The sequence below is a fragment of the Microtus ochrogaster genome, chromosome 15 (genome assembly GCF_000317375.1).
Source record: "Microtus ochrogaster isolate Prairie Vole_2 chromosome 15, MicOch1.0, whole genome shotgun sequence".
NCBI classification, from domain to species: domain Eukaryota; kingdom Metazoa; phylum Chordata; class Mammalia; order Rodentia; family Cricetidae; genus Microtus; species Microtus ochrogaster.
The window spans coordinates 7,692,212-7,715,338 of NC_022017.1; the positions used below are offsets into that span (position 1 = coordinate 7,692,212).

General features: G+C 46.1%; 2 protein-coding genes across 8 annotated transcripts in view; one reads left to right on the forward strand and one right to left on the reverse strand.

Annotated features, from left to right (window-relative positions):
- The window catches only part of Pced1b (PC-esterase domain containing 1B), a 145,313-nt gene extending 126,355 nt beyond the window's left edge, over positions 1 to 18,958 (reverse strand). For 4 of the 6 annotated variants that reach the window (XM_026782467.1, XM_026782472.1, XM_026782471.1 and 1 more), the window contains exon 1: positions 18,485 to 18,556. The gene's annotated coding sequence lies outside the window, so the exon portion shown is untranslated. Of the gene's footprint in view, positions 1 to 18,484; positions 18,596 to 18,897 lie in introns of those variants that run through there. The other 2 variants (XM_026782470.1, XM_026782469.1) reach the window with 2 other exon arrangements.
- An 11-nt stretch (positions 18,959 to 18,969) lies between these two features.
- On the forward strand, positions 18,970 to 21,964 carry Amigo2 (adhesion molecule with Ig like domain 2). Of its 2 annotated transcripts, none has more exons than XM_026782466.1 (2): positions 18,970 to 19,126; positions 19,467 to 21,964. In XM_026782466.1, the coding sequence occupies exon 2, from the start codon at positions 19,524 to 19,526 to the stop codon at positions 21,078 to 21,080; it is 1,557 nt and encodes a 518-aa protein (XP_026638267.1). In that variant the 5' UTR covers positions 18,970 to 19,126; positions 19,467 to 19,523; the 3' UTR covers positions 21,081 to 21,964. The 2 variants fall into 2 exon arrangements, with proteins under 2 accessions (XP_026638267.1, XP_005354053.1); XM_005353996.3 differs by having other exon boundaries at positions 19,013 to 19,094.
- Positions 21,965 to 23,127: the final 1,163 nt, after the last annotated feature.

The window sequence follows — 23,127 nt, forward strand, 5'->3', positions numbered from 1 at the left end:
CCCTCCCTCCCGAGACAGGGTTTCTCTGTGGAACATCCCTAGCTATCCTGGAACTAGCTCTACAGACCAGGCTGACCTCAAAATCACAGAGATCCGCCTGCCTCTGCCTCTCGAGTGCTGGGATTAAAGGTGTGTGCCCCCACCGCCCTGCAAGAGTTTCTTAATTGGGTTAACTGAGGTGGAAGACCAATCCCGAATGCAGGTGGCACTGTTTCACGGGCTCGACTATGAAGTGTGATCGGTGAGCTGAGCACTGGCAAGCATGCTTGTCTGTTGTGACTGTGGCTATGACTAGCTGTTGCACGGCCCCACCACCTGTGACTTCCCTGATACTGATGATAACCTGGAGCTGTGGGCTAAAATAAACACTTTCTGCTCTAAGTTTCTTACGTCAGGCTTTGTTGCCACCGCAAAGGGAAATAAAAGCAGCATAAGTTTATGAGGCTAGACCTCTCAGGGATGACAGGACAACCAGAGAAGCCTCTTTGCTCAGCTACACAGCAGCAGTGTGAGGAAGGGGCTGGATCTGCTACGCTGTGGCCAGGAACTCCCCAACCTCTTAACTGTGAGAAACTGTTTCTGTTCTTTGTAAGCTATGTAGTTTAGGGCATTTTGTTATAGCATACTCAACAGACTAAGACATTGCGTGGCAAGTCAAGGATGCACACAACAGCTTCTAGAATAATTGCGTCAGAATAACAAGATCATACACAACCTGCAGGTAACCAGAATAAATACAAAAAATAATACTTTTAGTATTCCAAACGAGGCAAGAAAAGATGACAAAAGAAACCCAGAAAGAAAGGAAGAAAATAATATGAGAGAAAATGAAAAGGGGTCTACTACAAACCCAATATGTCAGCTATTACGCGGGATATAATAGATCCAATTTGAAATAAAAGATGAAGACTGTCAGACCATTTTTAAAAATCCAATTATATGCTATAAATATAACAAATGTTTGATATAAAAGGAAAGAGAAACATACCCTGCCAAAGCTAATCAAAAAGAAAAGAAGGCGGGAACGACACTATTAGCAATGTGAACCATAAGCAGGCTGATAACACAGACCTAAATATCTATGCACCTAGTAACAAGGGGGAAAGCATCTTTAAAATATATAAAATGAAGATCACATTGAAAACAATGAACACATCTTCAGTAACTGGAAGACAAAGCCAAAACAAAAAAAAAATCAGCAAGTATATAGAAGATATAAACAGCACAATTATAATATGTGATCTTATTCAGAGTTGTAGCTACTAGTGACCATTTCACGTTCATTTCACATGCGTATGAACATACTAAAATCCATATCTTATAAACAAAGTCTCAACAATTTCAAAATTTATAACAAATTTTAGTCTATCTTCTTGTACAGGCCCTACTTAGATTAGAGAAATCTGGCTCCTTGACCAGTTGTATGCCATAAACCCTGCCTCCTTGCTTCCCTGCATGCAATAACCCGCCTCCTTCTTTATCAGTATGTAATATCCCCATCTCCTGTTCAGCTGATTGCAATAACCTTGACTCTGTGTTTAACTGTATATAATAAACACAGTGCCTCCAGGGTGCTGAGGTGTCTCCATCAGAGAGCCCGTTCTATCTGACCCCAGACTGTTTTTCTAAGTCTGTCTGTTTTTATTTCATTCCCGCACACCTCCTACCGAGGCCAAATTCCTGGAAGCCCTGTTAAGGAAATCTGTCAAAGACTTGGCAGCCACCTATTCTAAAATATATAATGCGTTTACAATTGTCGTGTGGGTAGTTTTGTTAGGCAATTATGACCTGCTTATTGTTTTCATTTGGAAACAAAGCATGTTATTAAGATGTCATTGGGCGTCAAGTTGACAAAGTGTGGACTTGTAATGGCTAACCTTGGCTGTCAATGTGACTACATCCAGAATCCACTGACTCCCAAGAAGCTGGGCATGTCTGGGAGGGACTTTCTTGGTTGGATCATTCAAAGTGGGAAGACCTCCCCCCTAAATATGAACCCCGCACCTTCGTAGAAGGCCATGGAAGAAGGGAGCTTTCGCTTTTCGTCTGCTTGCCCTCACTGTCCCCGGCAAGTTCATTTATCCTCCCACTGATGCATTCCTTTGAACCTACTTCACCGTGAAGACCAAAGACCAGCAGCTCTCTAGGAATTCCCTGGGACTCCAGCGCTAGGTCTGCTGAGACGTTCAGACCAAACAACTACTAGATTCTTGGCATTTTTGTCGGGAGACAGCCATTATTGGATGATGCAGACCACAACCTGTAAGCTACTCCAATAAATTCCACATATTTCATTCATATGTACATTCGTTATATATACTTATAATATATAATGAATAATATTTTATTCATTCTATCAGTTCTGACTAAGACAGAGGAATGAAAAAGAGTCTCCCTGTGGATCACACAATGCAAAGAGGATAATGAAAGGCTAAAAATAACTTTATGCTGAGGAATTTGATAATGTGGACAAAATGGCCAATTCACAAGATAAAATTTACTAAGGCTCACATATGACTGTTTCAATAATGTCTTATAAATGAGTCCTAGGGCCAGTGTGATGGCTCTGTGGGCGAAGGCACTGGCCACCAAGCCTGAAGACGATGGTGGAAGGAGAGAACTGACTCTTCCAAGGTGTCCTCAGACTCCACCTATGTGCTGGGCACACACGTGTGTACAATTAGTAATAATAAATAAATTTAAATATAGGCTATAACTGAAGAGAATTTTTTTGCCATAGTGAAAATTCAGGTCCAGAGAGCTCACCAGTGAGTTCTTCAAACATTTTGAAAAGAATTAGTACCTGTATTCTAGAATTCTTCAAGAATATCAAAACCTCTTAGATATTTTCAAAATATTAAAATAATGCAATGTGGTTTAAAAATTGGGCTAAGTATTATGAGAAAAAAACTCTCCCTTTCCTCTTGTCTCAGACATTTCTAAAATGTCTTAACCAAGTGTTAGGACATCAGAGAGTTCAGCCTATGCATGTGGGGCTGGTCTGCAATTCAGAAGCCAAACCGTTCACCTCAAGAACAAAGGGAGAAGGAAAATCCTGCAGCCGTCTCCAGTGCTGAGAGGCACCTGAGAAATCCAACTTCGGCTCCTGATGAGAACACTTTCCTGTTAGCTGCAGACCAGACACCTACCTTGGTAAAGAACAGCTATAAAATACACACAGTGTCAAAGACAGAACACGGAAAACTCCCCTTCAGCTTGGGGACAGAGTCTAGAGTAGCCTGTTAGCAGTTTTATACACTAACTTGAGGTCTATGGAGGGTAGGGTGGGGGAAAGGGGGAGCGGTGAGCAGAAAACAAGAAATGAAATTGTCATTTGGAGACTGTAAGATCATCCTTGTACAGAATTTCCACAAGTTTGGCATACCTGTATCAACTGGCAAGAAATACACAGAAAATAAAACATTTACAATGGGGATTAAGACTCACATACTTAAAATTTATTAGAGCTAGGTGATAATGGAACACACCTTTCATCCTAGCACTTGGGAGGCAGAGGCAGGTGGATCTCTTTGAGTCTGAGGCCAGCCTGGTGTCTACAGAGCTAGTTACAGCCCAACCAGGGCTATGCAGAGAAACCCTGTCTCAAAAAAACAACAAAAAATTATAAATTAGAAAAGTATACGATATTACTGAGAAAAGACTATAAGAATCAAATAAACAGAAGCACACACATTGCTATGAGAGAAGGGTATTATTAGCGCTGCCAGATGAACGCACGCTTGCAAGAATGCCTCACCAAAACCCAAGATGACTGTTGGTCTATTGGCCTCCAGAAATTGTCAAAACTTTCTAAAATTAACATGGAACTATGAAGGGCTAGAAGAGCCAAGGTGCCCTAGAAGGATAGCATGAGTGGGAAACTATTATTCTAAAGCTACTGATAATAAAACCGGAGAGCTGTGGGTTCCAGGACAGCATGCCCGACGCAAGAGGGAGGAGTCCAAAAGTAGCCCTGCACAGCTATCAACACATGACCTTCAAGAACAATGACCCCACGTCTCAGTAGAAAAGGTGGATGGAGAAAAAAGGCACCTCTTGACGGTACATGCAAAAGCCAACTCCTGGTGGCTTGTCCTTCGATACAAACCCCTCCAGGACCTTGGACCAAACCACCCTTAAATATAAAACAGAAAAGCAAACGAACCACAAGAGAAACAGTGGAGTAAAATCAACTCTATTAAAGCTGAGAACTTCTTCCCCACAGAAGTGAGTGGGGCCACGGGAGTCATTAATCTGGAAGGCAAGCACATGAAGGCCACGGTGGATCCACGCTAAGATAAAATGACAGAAAACGCTGCTGTTAGCGACGATGGTTGAGAACTTGTGTTTCCGCAAATTCCTTGTGGGAGGATAAACGGATAGAACTACTTTGGGAAGCTGGTAGCTACTGCTAGTCCTGAGCATGAATACCACCTTATCGAGCAAATCCATCTCATGGTGCGCGTCTGTAGTCCCACGACTTCAAGGCTATCCTCTGCTACATATTAAGTCCAGTCTGGGCTATAAGAGACTGTCTCAACAAACAAACAAACACCCCATCAAACAACAACAACAAAAAAAGTAAATGTTTAGCAAACTCAAGTGTTACACAAGGAACACAAGGAACACTGCCATAGACAAAAGATGAAAGTCGGCGTGGGATACGGTTCAGTTGGTAAAATGCTTGCTATGTAAGCATGAAGACTGAGTTCTATCCTCAGCACCTATGAAAAGCTGAGCACTATGGTGAGTGCCTATCATCCCAGCACTGGGGAGACGGGAACACCCCTGGGGCTTGCTGGCAGACCGGTTAGCTCCAGGCTCAGCAAGCAATTCTGTCCCCAAAACTAAAGGAGAGGAACTGAGAAAGACACCTGACACCTGATATTGCCCTCTGGGCTCCATACGCATGTACACACACAGACATATACAAACACACACGCACACACGCACAGAGAGAGAGAGAGAGAGAGAGAGAGAGAGAGAGAGAGAGAGAGAGAGAGAGAGAGAAATTAGAAGCTACCCAAATGCCTCTGTTAAAGAAATGGTTAAAGAAAATTCGATATTGCCACACAGTGGAATATCATACAGATCTACAGCTAATCCCAACACCAAAACTACAGATGGATCTCTCAAATAAGTTTAGCATCAAACCAGACAAAATATAAACGGACCCTATTAACATGAAGTATAAAAACAATCTGCATTGTCCCAAGTCAGGAGACTGCCACCAGGAGGCTGGGGGCTAAAGGAAACTCTGGACATTTGTGCTGGTAGAAGTCCTGTATGTCAATTGCCTTCAAGGGCATGGAGTTCTGCTCGCCCGCGTCTCTGAGTCTGGTCCCCTGCCTATCCTCGTTAGCGTTCTTCTCCATTAAATTAGCTAGACAGAATGCAATTTCTGCACATGTAATTGTTCGCTTTCCTTTCCATATGCACATTTACAACTATATTTTATTGAGGCTCTGCAAATACCTGCATCTGCTGACTTATTTCTGAGCCTTTCTCTCTCCAGGTAACTCCCAGCTTTCTGACAGTTTTTCTGGCACAGAGTCTATGCTCTTCCTCATGACCATTCTACTTTATTTACAGTGCTGTGCTGCCTCCTCCTACTCTGCCGTCATCAGGTAAACGAGAAGAGGAAACATCAGTCTAAACAGAAATGGTAACTTTCTTTCCACTGGGGTAGAATCGGAGGCCACTGTATTTCTGGAGTAACAAGGTTCGCCGGGGCAGAGAATGGAGCTCAGTTGGTAAAGAATTGGCTAGCAAACATGAAGCCCTGCAGAAACCAGGCATGGCAGGGCTGGAGAGATGGCTCAGAGGTTAAGAGCACTGGCTGCTCTTCCAGAGGTCCTGAGTTCAATTCCCAGCAACCACATGGTGGCTCACAGCCATCTGTAATGAGATCTGGTGCCCTCTTCTGGTATGCAAGCATACATGGAAGGAATGTTGTATACATAATAAATAAATAAATTAATTAATTAAAAAAAATAAATCAGGCATGGCAGCTTACTTCTGTGCTCTCAACACTTGAGAGGTAGAAGCAGGAGGACGGGAAGTTCAACATCATCTTTGCTATATACTGAGTTCGAGGCTAGGCTGAAACAAACAAACAAACAACAAAAATAACAAAAAGCCGAATTCATTGAGAATAGGAGTTGATGTGTGCTATAATCCCTAGCACATGTGAGGATGGAGCCGGAGGATTCCAAGTGGAAAGCCAGATTCCGTCTCAATAACAAACACAAAAGATTTCAACGGTGCCTTGGGATCTCTCGTGTGTCATCAGATTATATAGCTTGATAACAATAAATATTAAGCTTATTAAGTAGTATTGTTTACTCTCGTTTTATATTCACCAAACATATTCATGTCTACAACTTCGGCTTCTCCAGGCTCTCTTTCAGACATGGAGTTCTGATCCTTGGAATGCTTACTTTAAATTGAGAGGCAGATGTTCTTTTGGTTTCTATGTTATATCATTTTCCATGTATAAAAGATGCCAAAAATATCAAGCTTCTAGATGTTCAGGTGGGAGCTATGGTGCTGTGCCTGCTTTGGCCCCACCTGGACCACCCTGGGACACTCACTGATTCGACAGCCAAGAAGTCAAGTTCTCCGTGACTTGCCCAGCAAACCGCCGGCCAGTCATTTTAACACATATAATTGAGTACATGGTGGATTTTCTTTGGAGGCAAATGTGGACAACCGCCACAGGAAGCGTGTTCTCATCACCCTCCTGTTTGCACAATGCGGGAATGTCAGCGGGCATGCTCCGGCAGCAGCTGCCAAGGAAAGCCACACCTTCTCCTACCACGACTGTCTACCACAAGGTAGGAGGCAAAGAGCGGCATGTCAAAACCGTTCTCTGGAGTGATTCTTGCTTTGTTTGCTTTTCTTTTTCTATATACCCGTTGGGTATTTTCTGTGGAACTCTGACACAGCCTATCTTCACTCCTAAGTAAAGGCCTTCACCAAAGAAGTCACCTTTGTCAGTGCCCAGGGGCTCTGAGAAGCCTGGGTGGCTACGGCAGCTGTCCTCTGCGGCTGCAGAGAGAGAAAGGCCGGCTGAGCATACGAGGGCCTGCTGCGCTCTGGCAGAGCCGGGCTGGGGGAGCCACATTGTTGCCATAAACACCCTGTGGTGAACCACCTCTCCAGCTCTGTTTATTTTTGTACATAAACCTGGCCATTAGGTTCAACAAACGTTTATTAAACATCTGTGCTATATCGAACCATAGCTGAGGCCAAGGGCAACGAGAGGAAATGCTCATTTACAGCTTTTTAAATCCCAAAGCCCCGTTCAGCTATCTCACCATAGGCAGCCTTGCAAAAATCAAACACAGCGCCAGGGTATCACACACCTGTACCATATTTTCCCCATACCACCCTACTGCTAGACGCTGCTATCTGGCACTGACTCCAGGGTGTTTTCTGACCCAGGGTGCATGCCATGAGAGACATGTCTTTCTTGGCTTATAATTCTTTGTTAATGTCACAGAAATGAGAAATCTTGAGGCTACTTAATTCCTTTTGTTGTCATTTATTCAAAATTGGATTGCATGTAGCCCAGGCTAACCTCAAACTTGCCACGTAGCTGAGGCTAGTCTTGAACCACAGACCCTCTTGTGTCCGCTCCCAAGAATTGGGATTACAGGCGTGTATCACTATGCCCTGCATCATCGCTTAGTTCCGAAATATATTTTTTACCCTTGATTTCTTAATAGTTTCTCCCAAATTATATTTTTATTTACATATACTTCCCTTTGTTGAGTGAGATGTTTTGTCAACAAAACAAGTAAGAACTAAAGTCCTGCACGACTCTGGGGCGCTTCAGCTCCTGGTCACAGAGTCGTATTCTCTACACTGCGTCATTGCCGATATTTATTTCTAATCTCACTACAGATTCCTAGAAGAGAGCAACCACATTATAGTTCTGGGAGTGGGGCCAAGACTAACAATATTTGCTGAATGGAATTTAAATCATGGTTGGCCCTGCTACTCCCTAAATGGGAAACATTAGCACTAATGGTTAAGCTTGAAACTCAAGTAAGAAAGACCAGGGTAAAAGAGGAGGTAAGTACCTCTCTGATCTTGGGTCAGTTCACCAGCTAAGCCCCCATAGCTCCTGGTAGAAAATGGGGGTTTTAAGAGCCACCACCTAGGGTCCTTGTAGCAGTTCAGGGAGCAGTGCAGAACGGAGTGAATGAAGTATTGTCTAGACCGCGTGCACTCGCTATGGCCACTTCCTGTGGTCTTTCCAGAAGCCCTTCTCCTAGGAATGTGATGTTACATTTCATTACTACAAACTCAAAGGTCAGAGTTCCACAGCCAATTATCCATGGAGCATCGACCACAAAGGCCTGTGTGCTGAAAATAACTGGCAGAGCATTGTGGTCACGCTGGCTATGGACCAGGGAGATCTCTCTTCTCGCTCAATGCTATCTTATTTCACTTGTGGTAATGCGAGCTGGTGAATGGTGTTTGCTTCAAATTAGATGTTACTTTAAATAACCACACCTGCCTTTTATAAAGCCATGATAATTAATGCTATAGGAAATCCTCCAACCTGGGAGCTTTGAATGTTACCAGTGTGTATCAGAATGAAAACAATGACTCCAGATTTGAGGATATAACAGCACTTAGGAATTCAATGAGATGATCCCTCCAGGCTAGTGATGAGCAAAATGAAAATTACACCCCTGCCAATTTTGCCTCAGACCTTAGATAATCATAATAATTCCAAACATTGTTTCAGAACACTGAGTTTTTAAAAAATGTAAAGTTTCTTTCTTTCTTTCTTTCTTTCTTTCTTTCTTTCTTTCTTTCTTTCTTTCTTTCTTTCTTTTTGGTGTGTGCATGTTGTATTTGTGTGCATGTTCTTGCAGTGTGTTTACCCATGTATACATTCGTGGAGACCAGAGGTGGACACTGAATGTCTCCTTAGTAGCTCTCTACCTTGTTTTTTGAGACTGGCTCTCTGACTGAGTCCAGAGCTTGCAGTTCCCCTAGACTGGGTGGTCAGTGAACCCCCTGGGACCCACTATGTTTGGGGAGTGCTGGGGTGACAGGCATGTGGCTCTAGTTCTGTATGAGGTTGTGCACATCTGAACTCATGTCCTTACGCCTGAGCAGTGAACATTTTATCCACTGAGCCATCTCCTCAGCCCTAAGAGCTTTTAGAAGAAAATTCTTCCTGGTGTATTTCATCCCCAAGGCTGAATTTGGAAAATGAAAGAAAAAGGACAAAGAAAAGGGGCATAGTGATGCACGCCTGTAAACTTAGCAACTGGCCAGTTGGAGGCCAGTTTGGGTTGCATAGCAACAAAAGAAGAAGGAAGAGAAGGAGCAGGATGAATAGGAAGAGGAGTCGCAGAAGAAGGAAAAGGGGAGGAGCAAGAAGAAGGGGAGGAGCAGGAAAAAGAAAGGGGGAGGGGAACAGGAGGAGGAAAGAGGGAGGAGAAGTCTATTTCTATCAATGCATAATTGTGGCAAAGAAGAAAATCATGTTACAGACTTCAGGTTTCTCACTCCAGCAGATTTATTCTTTGAGCAGAAACCTTAATTTACCAGCGAGATTATGAATGGCATTCTCTGATTCGCCTCCTCTACCTTCCAATCCTTCACGGGATTCACAGTAATTTCATGATTAGGGATAAAGTCCTTAAATATTATTGTTATTATTATTTTTTTATTGAAAAACAAATGGTGGCTTGGGGGTAGGGGAGCATGTGACCCTCCCAAAGGCTGGATGACAGATGTGCCATGGGAGGGGACTCACAACTTTTTGCAGTGAAATTCAACCAAGGATGCTGTGTCCCAACCTGGACCTGGGAATGCAGACTAATGATCAGAATCTGCTTCCCACACTGGTGTGCCTGTCAGGGCATTTATACAGCACTATAATTCTCACACTAGTGTGCCTGGAACACTGTAGGTGCTCAGTGTGTATCTGCCAAATAAACAACTGTGGTGCCAACAGAGGCGACAGCTGTTGCCCTCCCCAAGACAGGGGCTGCTTCACTGCCTGCTTGAGAAGCATTGGGCGGGGGGGGGGGGTCTGAAGCGGGTGATTAACCACGGATCCGCACTAACCAGAAAGTCTAGCCAGCAAGAACATTCTGTTGTATTTTTCTCATCATAAAAGAATTGTAGAATGATAGAACATGCAGATAAGTAAAGTTGTATTTTAAGTACCACCGATGATGTAGAGATATAATTTGTTTACATAATCTACAATTCATATATATATCTACATCTATTTATTTTAATAAGAATCAGAATTGTACCATTTTGTAATTTTGATGTCAATAAATATTACGCTTTTATTATTCCACATTATCTTAAATAGCCATAAAACAGGGCTTCTTAACCTTTTCCACTGGTGACCCATTTTTGCCCTATACATTATTACAAAATGACAGATATAGGTATGCATGTGTGCAGTAAGATAGGTGTACAAACTGAAACATGCTGAAATAATTTTTTTATTTTAAAATAATTTTTAGTGTATACTTTTACTATTATTTATTTATTAAATAATTTATTATTATTGGAGATGAAAGCAAACTTTCATTGCACTAAGATGAATGTGGTTTATTTTTACAGAAAGTATTAAATCCTGGGGCTAGAGGGATGGCTCACTGGTAAAGACTATGTGATGCTCTTGCTGAAGACCAGAGATCAATGGTCAGTTCCCAGTACTCAGGTTGGATGACTCACAACTGCCTGTAACTCTATAACCAGGAGATCCAGTGCCCTCTTCTGGCCTCCAAGGGTACTTGCTCTCACAATACATGTACTTGAATGCGTACACACACACACACACACACACACACACACACACGCATGTGTACTTTAAAAAATAAATGAATCTTCAAATCATGGCAAGTATTTGATGCTGAAGGACACAGCATTGTCATGTTTTTTTCTGAGCTGACTGATATTTTGATTTTATAGTCACCAATGATGATAACTAGTTTGCATAAATATGTAACACAAAATGGCAGGAGTATGTTTAGGCTATTTCAGAAATTGTATCCTATTCCTAAGTCAATTTTTGCTTAAAATTTTTTAATAAAACACTAGAGAGCATTTCAAACAATATCATTTAAAGACAAACTAACACAACATAATCCAAACATACTAATTCAATTATCTGTACGCTGAGGAACAATGGTAGAAGAATATCAAATGTTTTCATTTTCCATAATTAGACCATCATGTTTCTATAGAAGCAGAAAACCTTTTATAACAGTAAAAACACTGCAATTCATAGCATACTATAGTCCTTAGTCTCAGCTGAGGTATCCTGAGCAGCATTCATCAGCGCTGCATGGCATGTATGCATGCTGTATGTTCAGAACCAAGGCTGCAGTGATGTTACATGATACAACACAGGAAAGCACTGGCAGATAACTGTCAGATTCACTGCATATTAATTCTGAATTAATTTTTGGTTGTTAAATGTTCAGAAAGTCTTACTGTTGCCATTTTTCCCAATCCTGACATTCAGTTACTCACCCTCAGTCACAACCCACAGATTAAGAGACAATAAATATAGTGTAATACCAGATGTATGCATGCTAATTTGTTTACTCACATGCCTGCCACGTTAGAACAGATGCTGCAATGAGGATGTGATATGCAACCAGAGCTGAATACCTAAGCCAAGTCTGGTGATACACCTGTACCCCAACACTCAGAAGGCTGAGGCAGGAGGATCTGGGGTTGGAGGCCTGTGTGGGCTACATAGTGAGATCCCCACCAGCAAGAGCTACATACTTAGACATTATTTCAAAAAAAGAGAAAAAAAACCTTCAATTAACTCACCAAATAAATAATTTAAAAAATTGAATACTTGATAAAACAATCTGTCGTTTGTAAAGGACCGTACTTATGTGGCTTTTGTGGAAGAACCCAGAGACAGACACCAACGACTTCAGAGCCCAAGAAGGCTGTGTGCTCAGTGCATTAATCACAAACCCACATGAAATTATGCCTGGACCTGTCCCAGTTAGTCAGTACCTGCTGTTTACCCTGTCAGTGTCACCGGCTTGAGCAACGGAGGTCACACTGGATAAAGTTTGGAAGTTTGAAGAGCCTTTAGAGGAGAGCACGTGTCACAATCAAGTACTAATCATTGGGAGTTTGGGGTAAGTTATGGGGATGCCGCTGAAGACTCGATCTTAGACTTCCGAACCTCATGGTACTATTAGAATTCTATTGTCACACAGGGGTCTAATACTTTTGGAGTTCAAGACTCTGAAAAATGGGATTGTACCCTCTCCCCTTTTTATGTTCAAATAAAGCTAAGTCAACTCTGCAGGGATTTCTACAGGCTGGTTCCAATGCCCCTCAAACCTTGAAAGGATAAGTGAGTGATGTCATACACAGAAGGCTACCGACTGTAGGATCCCATTTATGGACCTAGCCAGAAAAGTGGGACAGTGCTTGAAAGGGCGGGGAGGGTATAGCAGCTATTTTTCTTGTTATGAAAAGTCCCTGGCAGGAAGTACTTAAGGGAGGGCCTTTGGCTTACAGTTCAAGGTTTCATAGTCCATCGCTTTGGGAAGACACCCTGGCAGAGTGTGAAGTGTCTGGTCATACTACAGGAAGCAGACAGTGGCAGGCAGGAGGCCCAGGCTGTGAAAGCACCAGGTCCTCCAGCTAAGCCCCACAGCCAGGTTTGCACCCAGCAGGGGACCAGCTGATCAAACACGATTGCCCAGGAGGGACATTTCACATTTAAACTTCAACAGGGAGGACCAGGTAGGACTTAGATAGTGATGCTCGGTACATATTACTATAAGCATACTGAAATATGAACTTATTGTATGTTAAAATGTCTAAAATGGTGACTTTTCTCTCCATTGATGAACAACAACATGGAATGAGGATGAAGCCGAGTGCGTGGATACTGCTTCAGGGGTGTCCATTCTGGGCTCTCCCTGGGGAGGGGACGTGGCCGGGGAACCATTTCCAGTCAACTAGAGGCTGCTTCCAGAAGAGCAAACTGTAGATTGACACATGCCTCCTGGAATCCAGTGTAGTTCGAATTCTAACTGGTCAGCTATCAGGGTGTGAAAGCTGAAGGATCTGAGAAGCAGAGCAACCGGCCACTAGGTTCTTACCTCTACCAACACTCAGAGCAAATGGGCCATCCTGTCCTCAGACTGCATTGAGCTCTCTCTCACTGTCTTACATCCCTCCACTCCTGTCTCCACCTCCCTAGGATTAAAGGTAAGGGATCCCAAGTGCTGGGGTCTCCTTTGTGTGAGCTCAGTTTCTCTGTTAGACTGGATCAATTTCATGTAGCTCAGGTGGCCTTGAACTAACAGAGCTCAATCTATCCCCCCTGAGTCCTGGGATTAAAGGTGTGTGCCACCACTGCCTGGCCTCTAATGGCTCAACTCTGCACTCAGTCTGCAGGCAAACACAAACAAAAGATCACTACAACCCATCAACCCATACATGAACTGAGCTGGAGTTTGAGTCTGTCCTGAATATAATCTCCAACAATGAGGGACCCAGGGCAGAGTGCTGCCTCCCTTGCAGATGTCGGGCAACTTATACACACCAGCAGGGGCCAGCCAAGACCAGAAAAGGCTACAAAAGGTGGAGGCACTTCTGGGGCTGGTGGGCAAAACCATGTGTTTCCTACGGGTAGACACTTGAGTAAAACCTCTATAGTAGCAGAGAAGCAGAGGTTAGGGATGAAAAGGGTATTAGAGAAGCTGGCTGGCCAGCTGAGCACAAGGGCAGGCCTTGGAGCCAGTTCTGGCAGATGAGCTGGCTCACCCCAACACCCTCTCCTGGGGGAATGTGGGAAAGGTGCTCTTGCTTTCACAAGTTCTTATTTCTAATGCAATCAATTAGAACAGGCTTCACCGTGGGGGAAACTGATTTCCAAAACGCCTCCCCCTGTTCCAGAAAGGGGCCACCCATGGACAGGGAGCCAGATCAGAAGTAGCCAAGGCAAACATCTCTGTAGCTATGGAAGTAGTAAGCTCCCACCACGGCAAAACTGCAAACTGGTCGTGGAAGCATGAAAACAGAGCACACAGACTAAGCAATGGCCAGCAGACCCCAGCAGGGTCCAAGGCCAGCAGCACCTGCAAGGCCCACAGCACCAACAGCTGTCAGGGCGAAATGCCAACAGTCAAGGTCAACAGCAAACAAAGATGAACGGGGGCTTCATAGCTGGACCACTCCTCCCTTCCCCCCGGGAGAGCATCAGGGGGAGCAGCGTGTGGTCATCTCCCTTGTTGGGCCTGGGACAAGCAGAGAGTTTGGGCCCCCATTGGCTCAACTTGTGAAATACCCCGAGAATGAACCAATCACAACAGAAATGCCTTCCGTCTTCCTTTCGTTTCTGCCATCCTATAGAAAGCCCCTGGACAAACAGTTCCGTGGGTTTCCCCTTTCATGGATCCTCTCCTGAGCTTTGCTTTCCGCCATGGAGTTTAATCTTCTTTAAGCTGTATCTCTATAATAAAAAGTTCCCTTCCATGCACACCCTTCTTGTCTGTGAATTTCTTTCCCAAGTTTGTGGGACAAGGACCCAAAGCGGAGCCTCTGACTCGTGAAGTTCTGTGTGACCCTTGGCGTCCAGTGCTCTCACCTAATATGAGAAACCCTCATTCTCAGAAACACCCCCTTTCCTGTTCCGCTATTATGAGTGCTACCTGGTAGTGAGGACTCCATGAGCAAAAGAACAGAGTGCCACAGGTGCAAGAGCTAGTGAGTGTGCGTGTAAACACACACACACACACACACACACACACACACACACACACACACACACACGTATGCACATGTGAGAAAAAAAAAGAGACTCACACACGCAAACAGACACACAAGAGAATGAGAAAGAGAGACAGAGAGACAGATACAAGCAGGGAGTGGGGAGAGAGAGAGAGAGATTTCACTGCGTCACAGAAAATGTGCTGGAATCAAAGGGAATGAAGGCGAGGACATGAAAACCCCACAGGAGAGAAAGCCCTACCGAATGGCAGTTAACAGTAAAGATGACTAACTGCCATAGCTAATCTTGTTTGTCGACTTCACTGGATCTGGAACAAACTAAAAGGCAAGCTTGCTGGGCAAAGCTGGGAGGAATTTTCTCGATCAGGTTTCTGAGCTGAGAAGACCCAGCCTGAATGTGGGCAGCACCTCCGCGCAGCAGCTCAGATGAAGGAGATCTGTAGGCCAAAAGGCTTTGCTTTTTGCCTGCGGGCCCCTGCTCTTGCTGGCAAGGTCGTCTACCCAACTCCTGCCACTAGCGCTGTCGTGTTCAGTTGCTCATACCAGAATGCGACTTCTTCAGGCTTCCAACACGGACTGAAGAATCCACCCAACAGTGGAACAGGGAACCCTCTAAGCCTCCAGCCCCAGGCTGGGACTGCTGAAGCATCCAGCCTCACAGACAGCATGGCTACCAGGTTCTTTGTCTCTCCAGTGTGAAGACTGCCGGTGACGGACAACCTAGACAGCAGTATAAGGCAAAGTAGTGAATCTCCTTTTAATATATATATCCATTGGATTAGTTCCAGTCCCCCAGAGAAGTCTGATATACTCCTGCCACAATAATCTCTTGTCTTTGATCGCTAATTCTTTAAGCTTTTTAATATAACCTGAGAACTTGGAAACCACAGAGCTTGAAGGCCCAGGGACCTCATCTTGATCACCACCTCCAGCCAGGAGAGGCTTCCGAAACCAGAAAGACGCTCCACGATCACACCCATCTCAGTGCACAAGATTCCAAAGCCACGTGTCAAAGGCACTTCCTACTATCCCCTGGAGTCATTCTCAAATGGTCAGAAACATCAGCAGATAACACTGCGTGGACGAGACCAGAGGAACACCCGCCTGTCCTATTTTAAGGCGCCGAGACGGCACCCGGCCATCTGCCTTGGTACTCATTCCAAGTTGGAGGAAGAAAATTCTCTGTTCTGTTCAATTTAAACTCAAGACCATTTGAACGCATTCCATTTTCCAACAGTTTGGAGTGCAGCTGTTTATCATCGGGTTATGGGACAGTGTCACGCTGCGGGGCGGGTGGAGGTGGAGAGTGAGTGAGATGCTGTGTGCAAACACAGCTCCATGTGGCATGTCAGAGCAGGCGTGCGCCTTCGCTGGGTGCATTAGGACTAGGTCAGTCACAAGGGACACAGGCACAGTGCAGAACCACGGGGGACCAGGAGGGAATACAGTTAAACAAGAAAGGAGAGCAGTAGGACACTTTCAGGTGTTTCTCAGCTCCTCTACGTTTCTCCCTGCTTTCAGACAAGCTTTATGAAGTGTCAAGGGTAAGAAGGAGGAGACAGATGATCGCCATCTAGAATGGGCTCCAGATTTTACCTACGCCAACCAAGTGTCACACAGCATGACCATGACAGAGGATACCGTGGCCTTCATAGGATGTTCCTTAAAGTGGAGAGGGGGTGCTATGGTTTGGATATGATTTGAGTCTGTATCCCTCCCCCCCCCAAATTCATACAATAGAAGCCTGACCATGTGTGGCGACGTAAGAGTGCTGGGACTTTTAGGGGGTGGGGCCTAATGCCAAGTCATTAATTCATGGAGGCTCGCCCTTGGAAGGGATTGAAGCAGGTTTCAAGGGACCACAGATGCTAAAGGTGTTATAAAAAGACCAAACTTGGCTCCTGAACCTCTCTGGCAGGCTGCTCCACTTCCTCTCTCACCTTGCTACCATTCCATCCACCACACTGTGAGCGCCATGGGAACCCACGCAGAGGCAGAACTGACCTAGGACATCAGCCTCGGTAACCGTGAGCTCAGTTACATTTCTCTGGAGAAGAAAAACGCTGTTTTTGGTATTCTGTTAGAGCAACAGAAAATGGACTAATATGGTGGGGATCTATTAGAAGATAAAGATTAAAGAATGCCTGAAAAATAAAAATGTTACCTTCCACAGAATAAGGCCACACCTTTTGCCATCATTCAAGTCATCTTTCTCGTCTCCATGCTAGTAAATATGCCCCTGTCACAATTCTCTTGCTTCTGACATACGTGGGTGGCTCAAAGATCAGGTTGCAAACAGCCTTGCTTAGGAGTCTGGGTACAACTACTTTACACTGTGGGGTGATGGCATGCTACTTCTGCCAATTGCCTCCAACTACAACATAACTTAAGCTATTTTTTAAAAAAACACCCATTTTAGCTCATTCTATGCCAAGCACGGGCTATTTCCTTCCAATAGGATGTAAGCAAACTACTGCAAAATCCGGTCACTTATTGGCACAAAACCTGGTCACTTATTGGCACTCCGTTGATGACCTGATTCTACTCCCAGGTTACACTCAACTTTATGACCATGAAGCCTTCAAACCCAAGTTTCTTTGAGAAGCCAGGAGGTGAGGTCTAACAGAAAAGCTTAACCTATTTCTCTGGGGGCATGAAGAATGCACTCTTGGAGTGCACTAGGCTGGGCGCCTGTGGTAAAGTCGGTCTTCAGTGAAAGAGAAAACAGCATGAATCGAGTTGCTCTTGCTTGGACACACTTGGATACACAGTGCTATGCCAGAACTAGTTCATACACAGGTTAACACAACACACTTGTACGGGTCCACCAGATCCATGCCAAAAACTCACTCGGGGAGTTTCCACTAAATTTAAGGTTGCCTGGGGTGGGGTGTGGGGGAAGGTGAGGTAATCATTTAGTTTTAAGTAGTATTAGCAGTCATACGCTCTGCCCCCACTGCCTCCCTAATTTTGTCGGCCTTTCATTGGTTCCCTATCCCTTCTACTGTAGTTGGCATGTTTTTCTAGGGACAGTAATTTCTTTATTTTAATCCATGTACAGCGGCCAAATGGATCATTTGGCTCAGTCAAATCCCGTCGTTTAAGCCTTAAACAAAAATGGATTTTTAATCGAAAAGCTCACCAGCCTCAAGCTCTACCTCATTTTCACGTGGCCTTGTCCAGCTTAAGCCTTCCCAGCACGCTACCTCAGTCTACTGGAGCCTGGTGGCTGCAGGGCCTTTAGGGGGACAAGTCCTTCTGCGTAGCCACCCCTACCGGATTAATCCTAGTCCCCCGCGGCTGCCAGCAGGACTCTGGATTTTTGTTTGTTTATTTATTTATTTATTTATTTTTTTTAAGGCTAATGCCCTTATCTTTGCACTCCAGCCGGAAGGTCTCTTGAGCCTTCTTTCCTGCCCCCTTGCTACTAGAATTGGGCCCGGTGCCTCGGGCTGCCTTCTCCGAGTTAGGAAAGGGCTCGAACTTTCCCTGGGAACCGAGGGGCGTCCCCGCGGCGCCTTGGCATCCCCCCCTCCGCCCCTCCCCGCAAAACCCCGGTGTCGCCGGAGGGAACGCGCTGCGGCCCTCACTACTGTCCTCTCCTCCTCCAAACCCCGGGCGGGAACCCCAGCAAGCACCCGGTGCACAGCGCCCGCCAGGCCCCTCGCTCGCCCCAGCCCCTAAACCAGGATCTGAGGTCGGGGTGGGGTGCCACCTGCGGGCCGCCACGCGCGGGCTCCGGTGCGCGGCTCCCCGGCAGACTGGGCGGCTCCCTACCGGGCTGGGCGGCTCCCCCGCGGGTGCGGGGCGAGGGGCGCGGGGCCTGGGGGTGGCAGAGTCGCAGGCCGCGCTGCGGTCCCACCCGGCCGAGAGGCGGCGCGGAGCCCGCACGGGGCCGCCTCTGCGATTGGCTGCACCCCCCCCCTCCCGCTCCGCCCGCCGCGGCGCCCGAGGAGCGAGGACGCGGGGACCCGCCTCCCGCCCGCTCCCGACCCCGGGCGCGCGGGATAAAAGGCGGGCGGCGGGCGCGGGAGCCCGGGCCCTGCAGCCTGCGAGCGCCACCGGCGGGCCGGCTTCACCCACCGCCCACCCCACCCCCCCCCCTGAGCGCTCGAGCCCGAGCGGTACCTGCAGCCGAGCGAGAGCCGAGGACACTGCTCCACCGCCGCCGCCTCCAAAGTCGCCAAAGTTGAGAGGCTGCCGCCCACCGGGAGCAGGAGGGAAGGTGCGAGCGCGCGGGGCTCGAAGCGACCCGGCGACGCGCGGAGCTGCCGAGCGCACGACCGTCGGCGGCCTCTCCCGAGCCGCGGCGGCTTCCCAGCGCTGTGAGTGGTCGGCTAGACCGACGGCTGGCTAAGTATTTCCGTTCAATTGTTTATGGGATGCGATTGTGTGTTTTTGTGTTGGTGGAGGGAGTTAAGGCAAAATGTGTCCTTTTTAAAAACTGAGTTTCTGATAGTGAGACGGTTGCATTGAGAGAAGGTACCTGGGAAGCCTACAGAGTTGGAGGAACCAAGGAGAAAAAAATGCATTTAACAGGCTTTTTCTTTCTTTCTTTCTTTTTTCTTTTGGCTCCCTTGTTGGAAATGAAAGTCATTTCCGAAGTTAATTGAAACGGAAGTAAATGCGGAATATCGGAGGGCTTAACTAGTGGTAGTTAACTTGTACTTTCCTCCCTTTTTAAATATTGTTGCCAGATTGGTGGGTGGCTGAACTGGTGAGAAGAGACTGGAAGAGACTGAGAGGCGACCATAATGTCGTTAAGGTTCCACACACTGCCCACCCTGCCTGGAGCTGTCAGACCGGGTTGCAGAGAGCTGCTCTGTTTGTTGGTGATCACCATGATGGTGAACCCCGGCGTCTCAGGAATGTGTCCCACGGCTTGCATCTGCGCCACTGATATTGTCAGCTGCACCAACAAGAACCTGTCTAAGGTACCTGGGAACCTTTTCCGACTGATGAAAAGACTGGATCTGAGCCATAACAGAATTGGACTTCTCGATGCCGACTGGATCCCTGTGTCGTTCGTCAAGCTGAGTACTCTGATTATTCGTCACAACAACATCACCAGCATCTCCACGGGCAGTTTCTCCACGACTCCAAATTTAAAGTGTCTTGACTTATCATCCAATCGGCTGAAGTCGGTGAAAAGTGCTGTGTTCCAGGAGCTGAAGGTCCTGGAGGTGCTCCTCCTCTACAACAACCGCATTTCCTCCCTGGACCCGGCAGCATTTGGAGGGCTCTCCCACTTGCAGAAACTCTACTTGAGTGGGAACCTCCTCACACAGTTTCCTATGGATTTGTATGTGGGGAGGTTCAGGCTGCCCGATCTGACATTTTTAGATGTTTCTTATAATCGAATCCCTTCCATACCAATGCACCACCTAAATTTAGTGCCGGGAAAGCAGCTGAGGGGCATCTACCTTCATGGAAATCCGTTTGTCTGTGATTGTTCCCTGTACTCATTGCTGATCTTTTGGTACCGTAGACACTTTAGCTCCGTGATGGATTTTAAGAACGACTACACCTGTCGCCTGTGGTCTGACTCCAGGCACTCCCGACAGCTGTCCTTGCTCCAGGATAGCTTTCTGAACTGTTCTGAGAGCGTCATCAATAGCTCCTTCCACGCGCTTGGCTTTATTCACGAGGCACAGGTCGGGGAAAGGCTGGTTGTTCACTGTGACAGCAAGACTGGTAATGGAAACACTGATTTCATCTGGGTTGGCCCGGATAACAGACTGCTGGAGCCCGATAAGGACATGGGAAACTTTCGTGTGTTTTACAATGGCAGTCTGGTTATAGAGAGCCCTGGTTTGGAGGATGCCGGAGTTTATTCTTGTATCGCAATGAATAGGCAACGCCTGTTAAATGAAACTGTGGATATCATGATAAATGTGAGCAATTTCACCATAAACAGATCCCACGCTCATGAGGCATTTAACACGGCTTTTACCACGCTCGCCGCCTGCGTGGCCAGCATAGTCCTGGTCTTGCTTTATCTGTACCTGACACCGTGCCCATGCAAATGTAAGTCCAAGAGACAGAAAGATGTGCTGAACCAAAGCAGTGTTCATTCCTCCGTTCTCAGTCCTGGCCCCTCTGGTGATGCCTCCACTGATGAACGGAAGGCAGGTAAAAGAGTGGTATTTCTGGAACCCCTAAAGGATACTGCAGCCGGGCAGAACGGGAAAGTGAGGCTTTTCCCCAGTGAGACTACAGCCGAGGGCATCTTAAAGTCCACGAGGGTGAAATCTGATTCAGACTCAGTCACTTCTGTGTTCTCAGACACACCCTTTGTGGCATCCACTTAATTGTGTGCCTGTCTTTCTCTGGTGTCATGATTTAATCTCTTCCTTATTTAACTTCGTGTGGTCCACAAAATCAGTAGCAGGGCGGAAATTGTTTTGTCTTTTGAGATAAAACCAAATGGTGTCTTAAGATGGTTGCTAGGAAGTGAAGTAAAGCACACCGGTTGCTCACTGTGCTGAGGAAAGGGGAGGTTGATTTTGAGAGTTTTAAGTTCTGGAAAATAGCGTCTTACCCTTCAACATCTTTGATGATCTTAAAGCAGAAGGCAATGTGACTGGCCATGATCCTCTTATCAGGCTTTCTTAAAGGAAAAACAAAGCTATATATTTTCATTCCTTAAAAATAGAGCCTGTTAACTTACAAGAAACAAAGTTGAGCTTTTTTTTCTTTTTTTAGAAAAACATCAGTGACTTTTTTTCATCTTTAAAAGATGTAGAAGGAGGAGTTGGGTATTTATAAAACATAAAGTTAGTTTGGAGGTTTTCCAGCCAAAAACCATCATTTCAGACCAGAATGGACAAACTCTGATAACACGCACGGGGTTATACCACAGCCTGTGGAGTGTGGAGTAAGCAGTGGAAACGGGGTGTTTGTTGGGCTGTCTCCCTTCTCTGTACTCTTTATGCTGTACCCCGGTACAAGAGCTCTCACTGGGAAATTAAAGATGTCGTTATTTGTCGCCAAGAATGTGTGTCCCTATCAAAATGTCTGAGCAACTCTAAACCTTCGCTGTAACAGGCTTGTTTGTCCATCTGCTTGTGTATCTGTAAACTCTTAAGTTACATGGACTACTCAGTGGCCCCAAATGTGATGGACTTGGGGCATTTAAATCAGTATAAATACATACGCTCTGTGACTTGATGTTTCAGTTGCCTATTTACAAATGCAATCTGTGATGTTTTATGTGACCGGATTGTACTGTTTGTATGAAGCACCGTCACACGGTGCACACGTTACGGCAAGGGTCTCTTCAAAAGTCTTGTGATTGCCGTAGGAACTTTATTTTTATAGAGGGATAAAACAGCTTTAAAATATCCTAATCCGATTTTTCTCTCTGTGTCATGGTTTATTCTGATATCATGTATTCCAGCCAGGTTTGGAGAAACTTAAGTTCTAGTTTTAGGACAAGTGAGTACCTGGGAGAGCTGAGTATTCCCACATCTGCCAAGAAATGGTCATCTGCCTCTCCGGCACTGGAACGGAGGGTTTGGACCAATTGATGCGTCAGCTTCCTTCCCATATTAAAATCTGGTTTCCTGGCAGTGCTAACTGTCAGCCCCAGAGTCACCCTGGCCTTCTAAACTTGTACCCTATGCCGAGGGAATACAGGGTTAGGGTGGACATCACTGACAGGTCAGGATGGACCAGCACAACACCAGAGCTCACAAGGGTCTGAGTGAAGGAGGCTCAGAGAGACTCATGGGTTGGGTATGACCAGTGGCTGAGGGACAGGAAGAGACGAAAACCCAGGCTCAGCATGCTCACTGGAGGGACAAGGGGTCCAAAAGAATTGTTACCTTAAACACTCATGGGTATGGAGAAAGAATGAAATCAGAAGCGGGATGAAAGGCAGAGGAGAAGCAGATACACGTCTTCCTAGGGAATGCTGGGCGTGGTGAGATGTTCTAGAGACAGAGATGAGGAAGAAAGGTTGACTGGCTCACTGGGAAAGCGGTTCTCGTAGTGGTGGACTCAGGACAGCTCTCTGAGTGTTGTCTGGCATTCTCTGTAGCAGACTGGTTGCCAGGGAGTTAAGGAGCAAGTGGTTGGGGGGCCCCTAGGGAAAAGGATGTGGAATGGGGGCTCAGTACTGTGAATACAGAGTTAAAAATGACCATCCGGCTTCTCAGATCCCTCATCCTTCAGAGGATGGGATCCTTCAGAGCCATGTTACCAGCGAGCATTTTATTGTGGTTGCAGCTGTTTACGTAAAGATGTGTGGAGCTGGTGTAACCACCGGGGCCACCTTCCCTTCTCCCTTCACAGCAACCACTAAGGGCACGAAGGTGCTGCCTCTCAGGTATGATGGGGCTGGCGTCACTCTGGCAA

What these genes read in the sequence shown, in the direction of transcription:
- Amigo2 (XM_026782466.1), top strand. Translation starts at nt 19,524, where the DNA reads ATGTCGTTAAGGTTCCACACACTGCCCACCCTGCCTGGAGCTGTCAGA.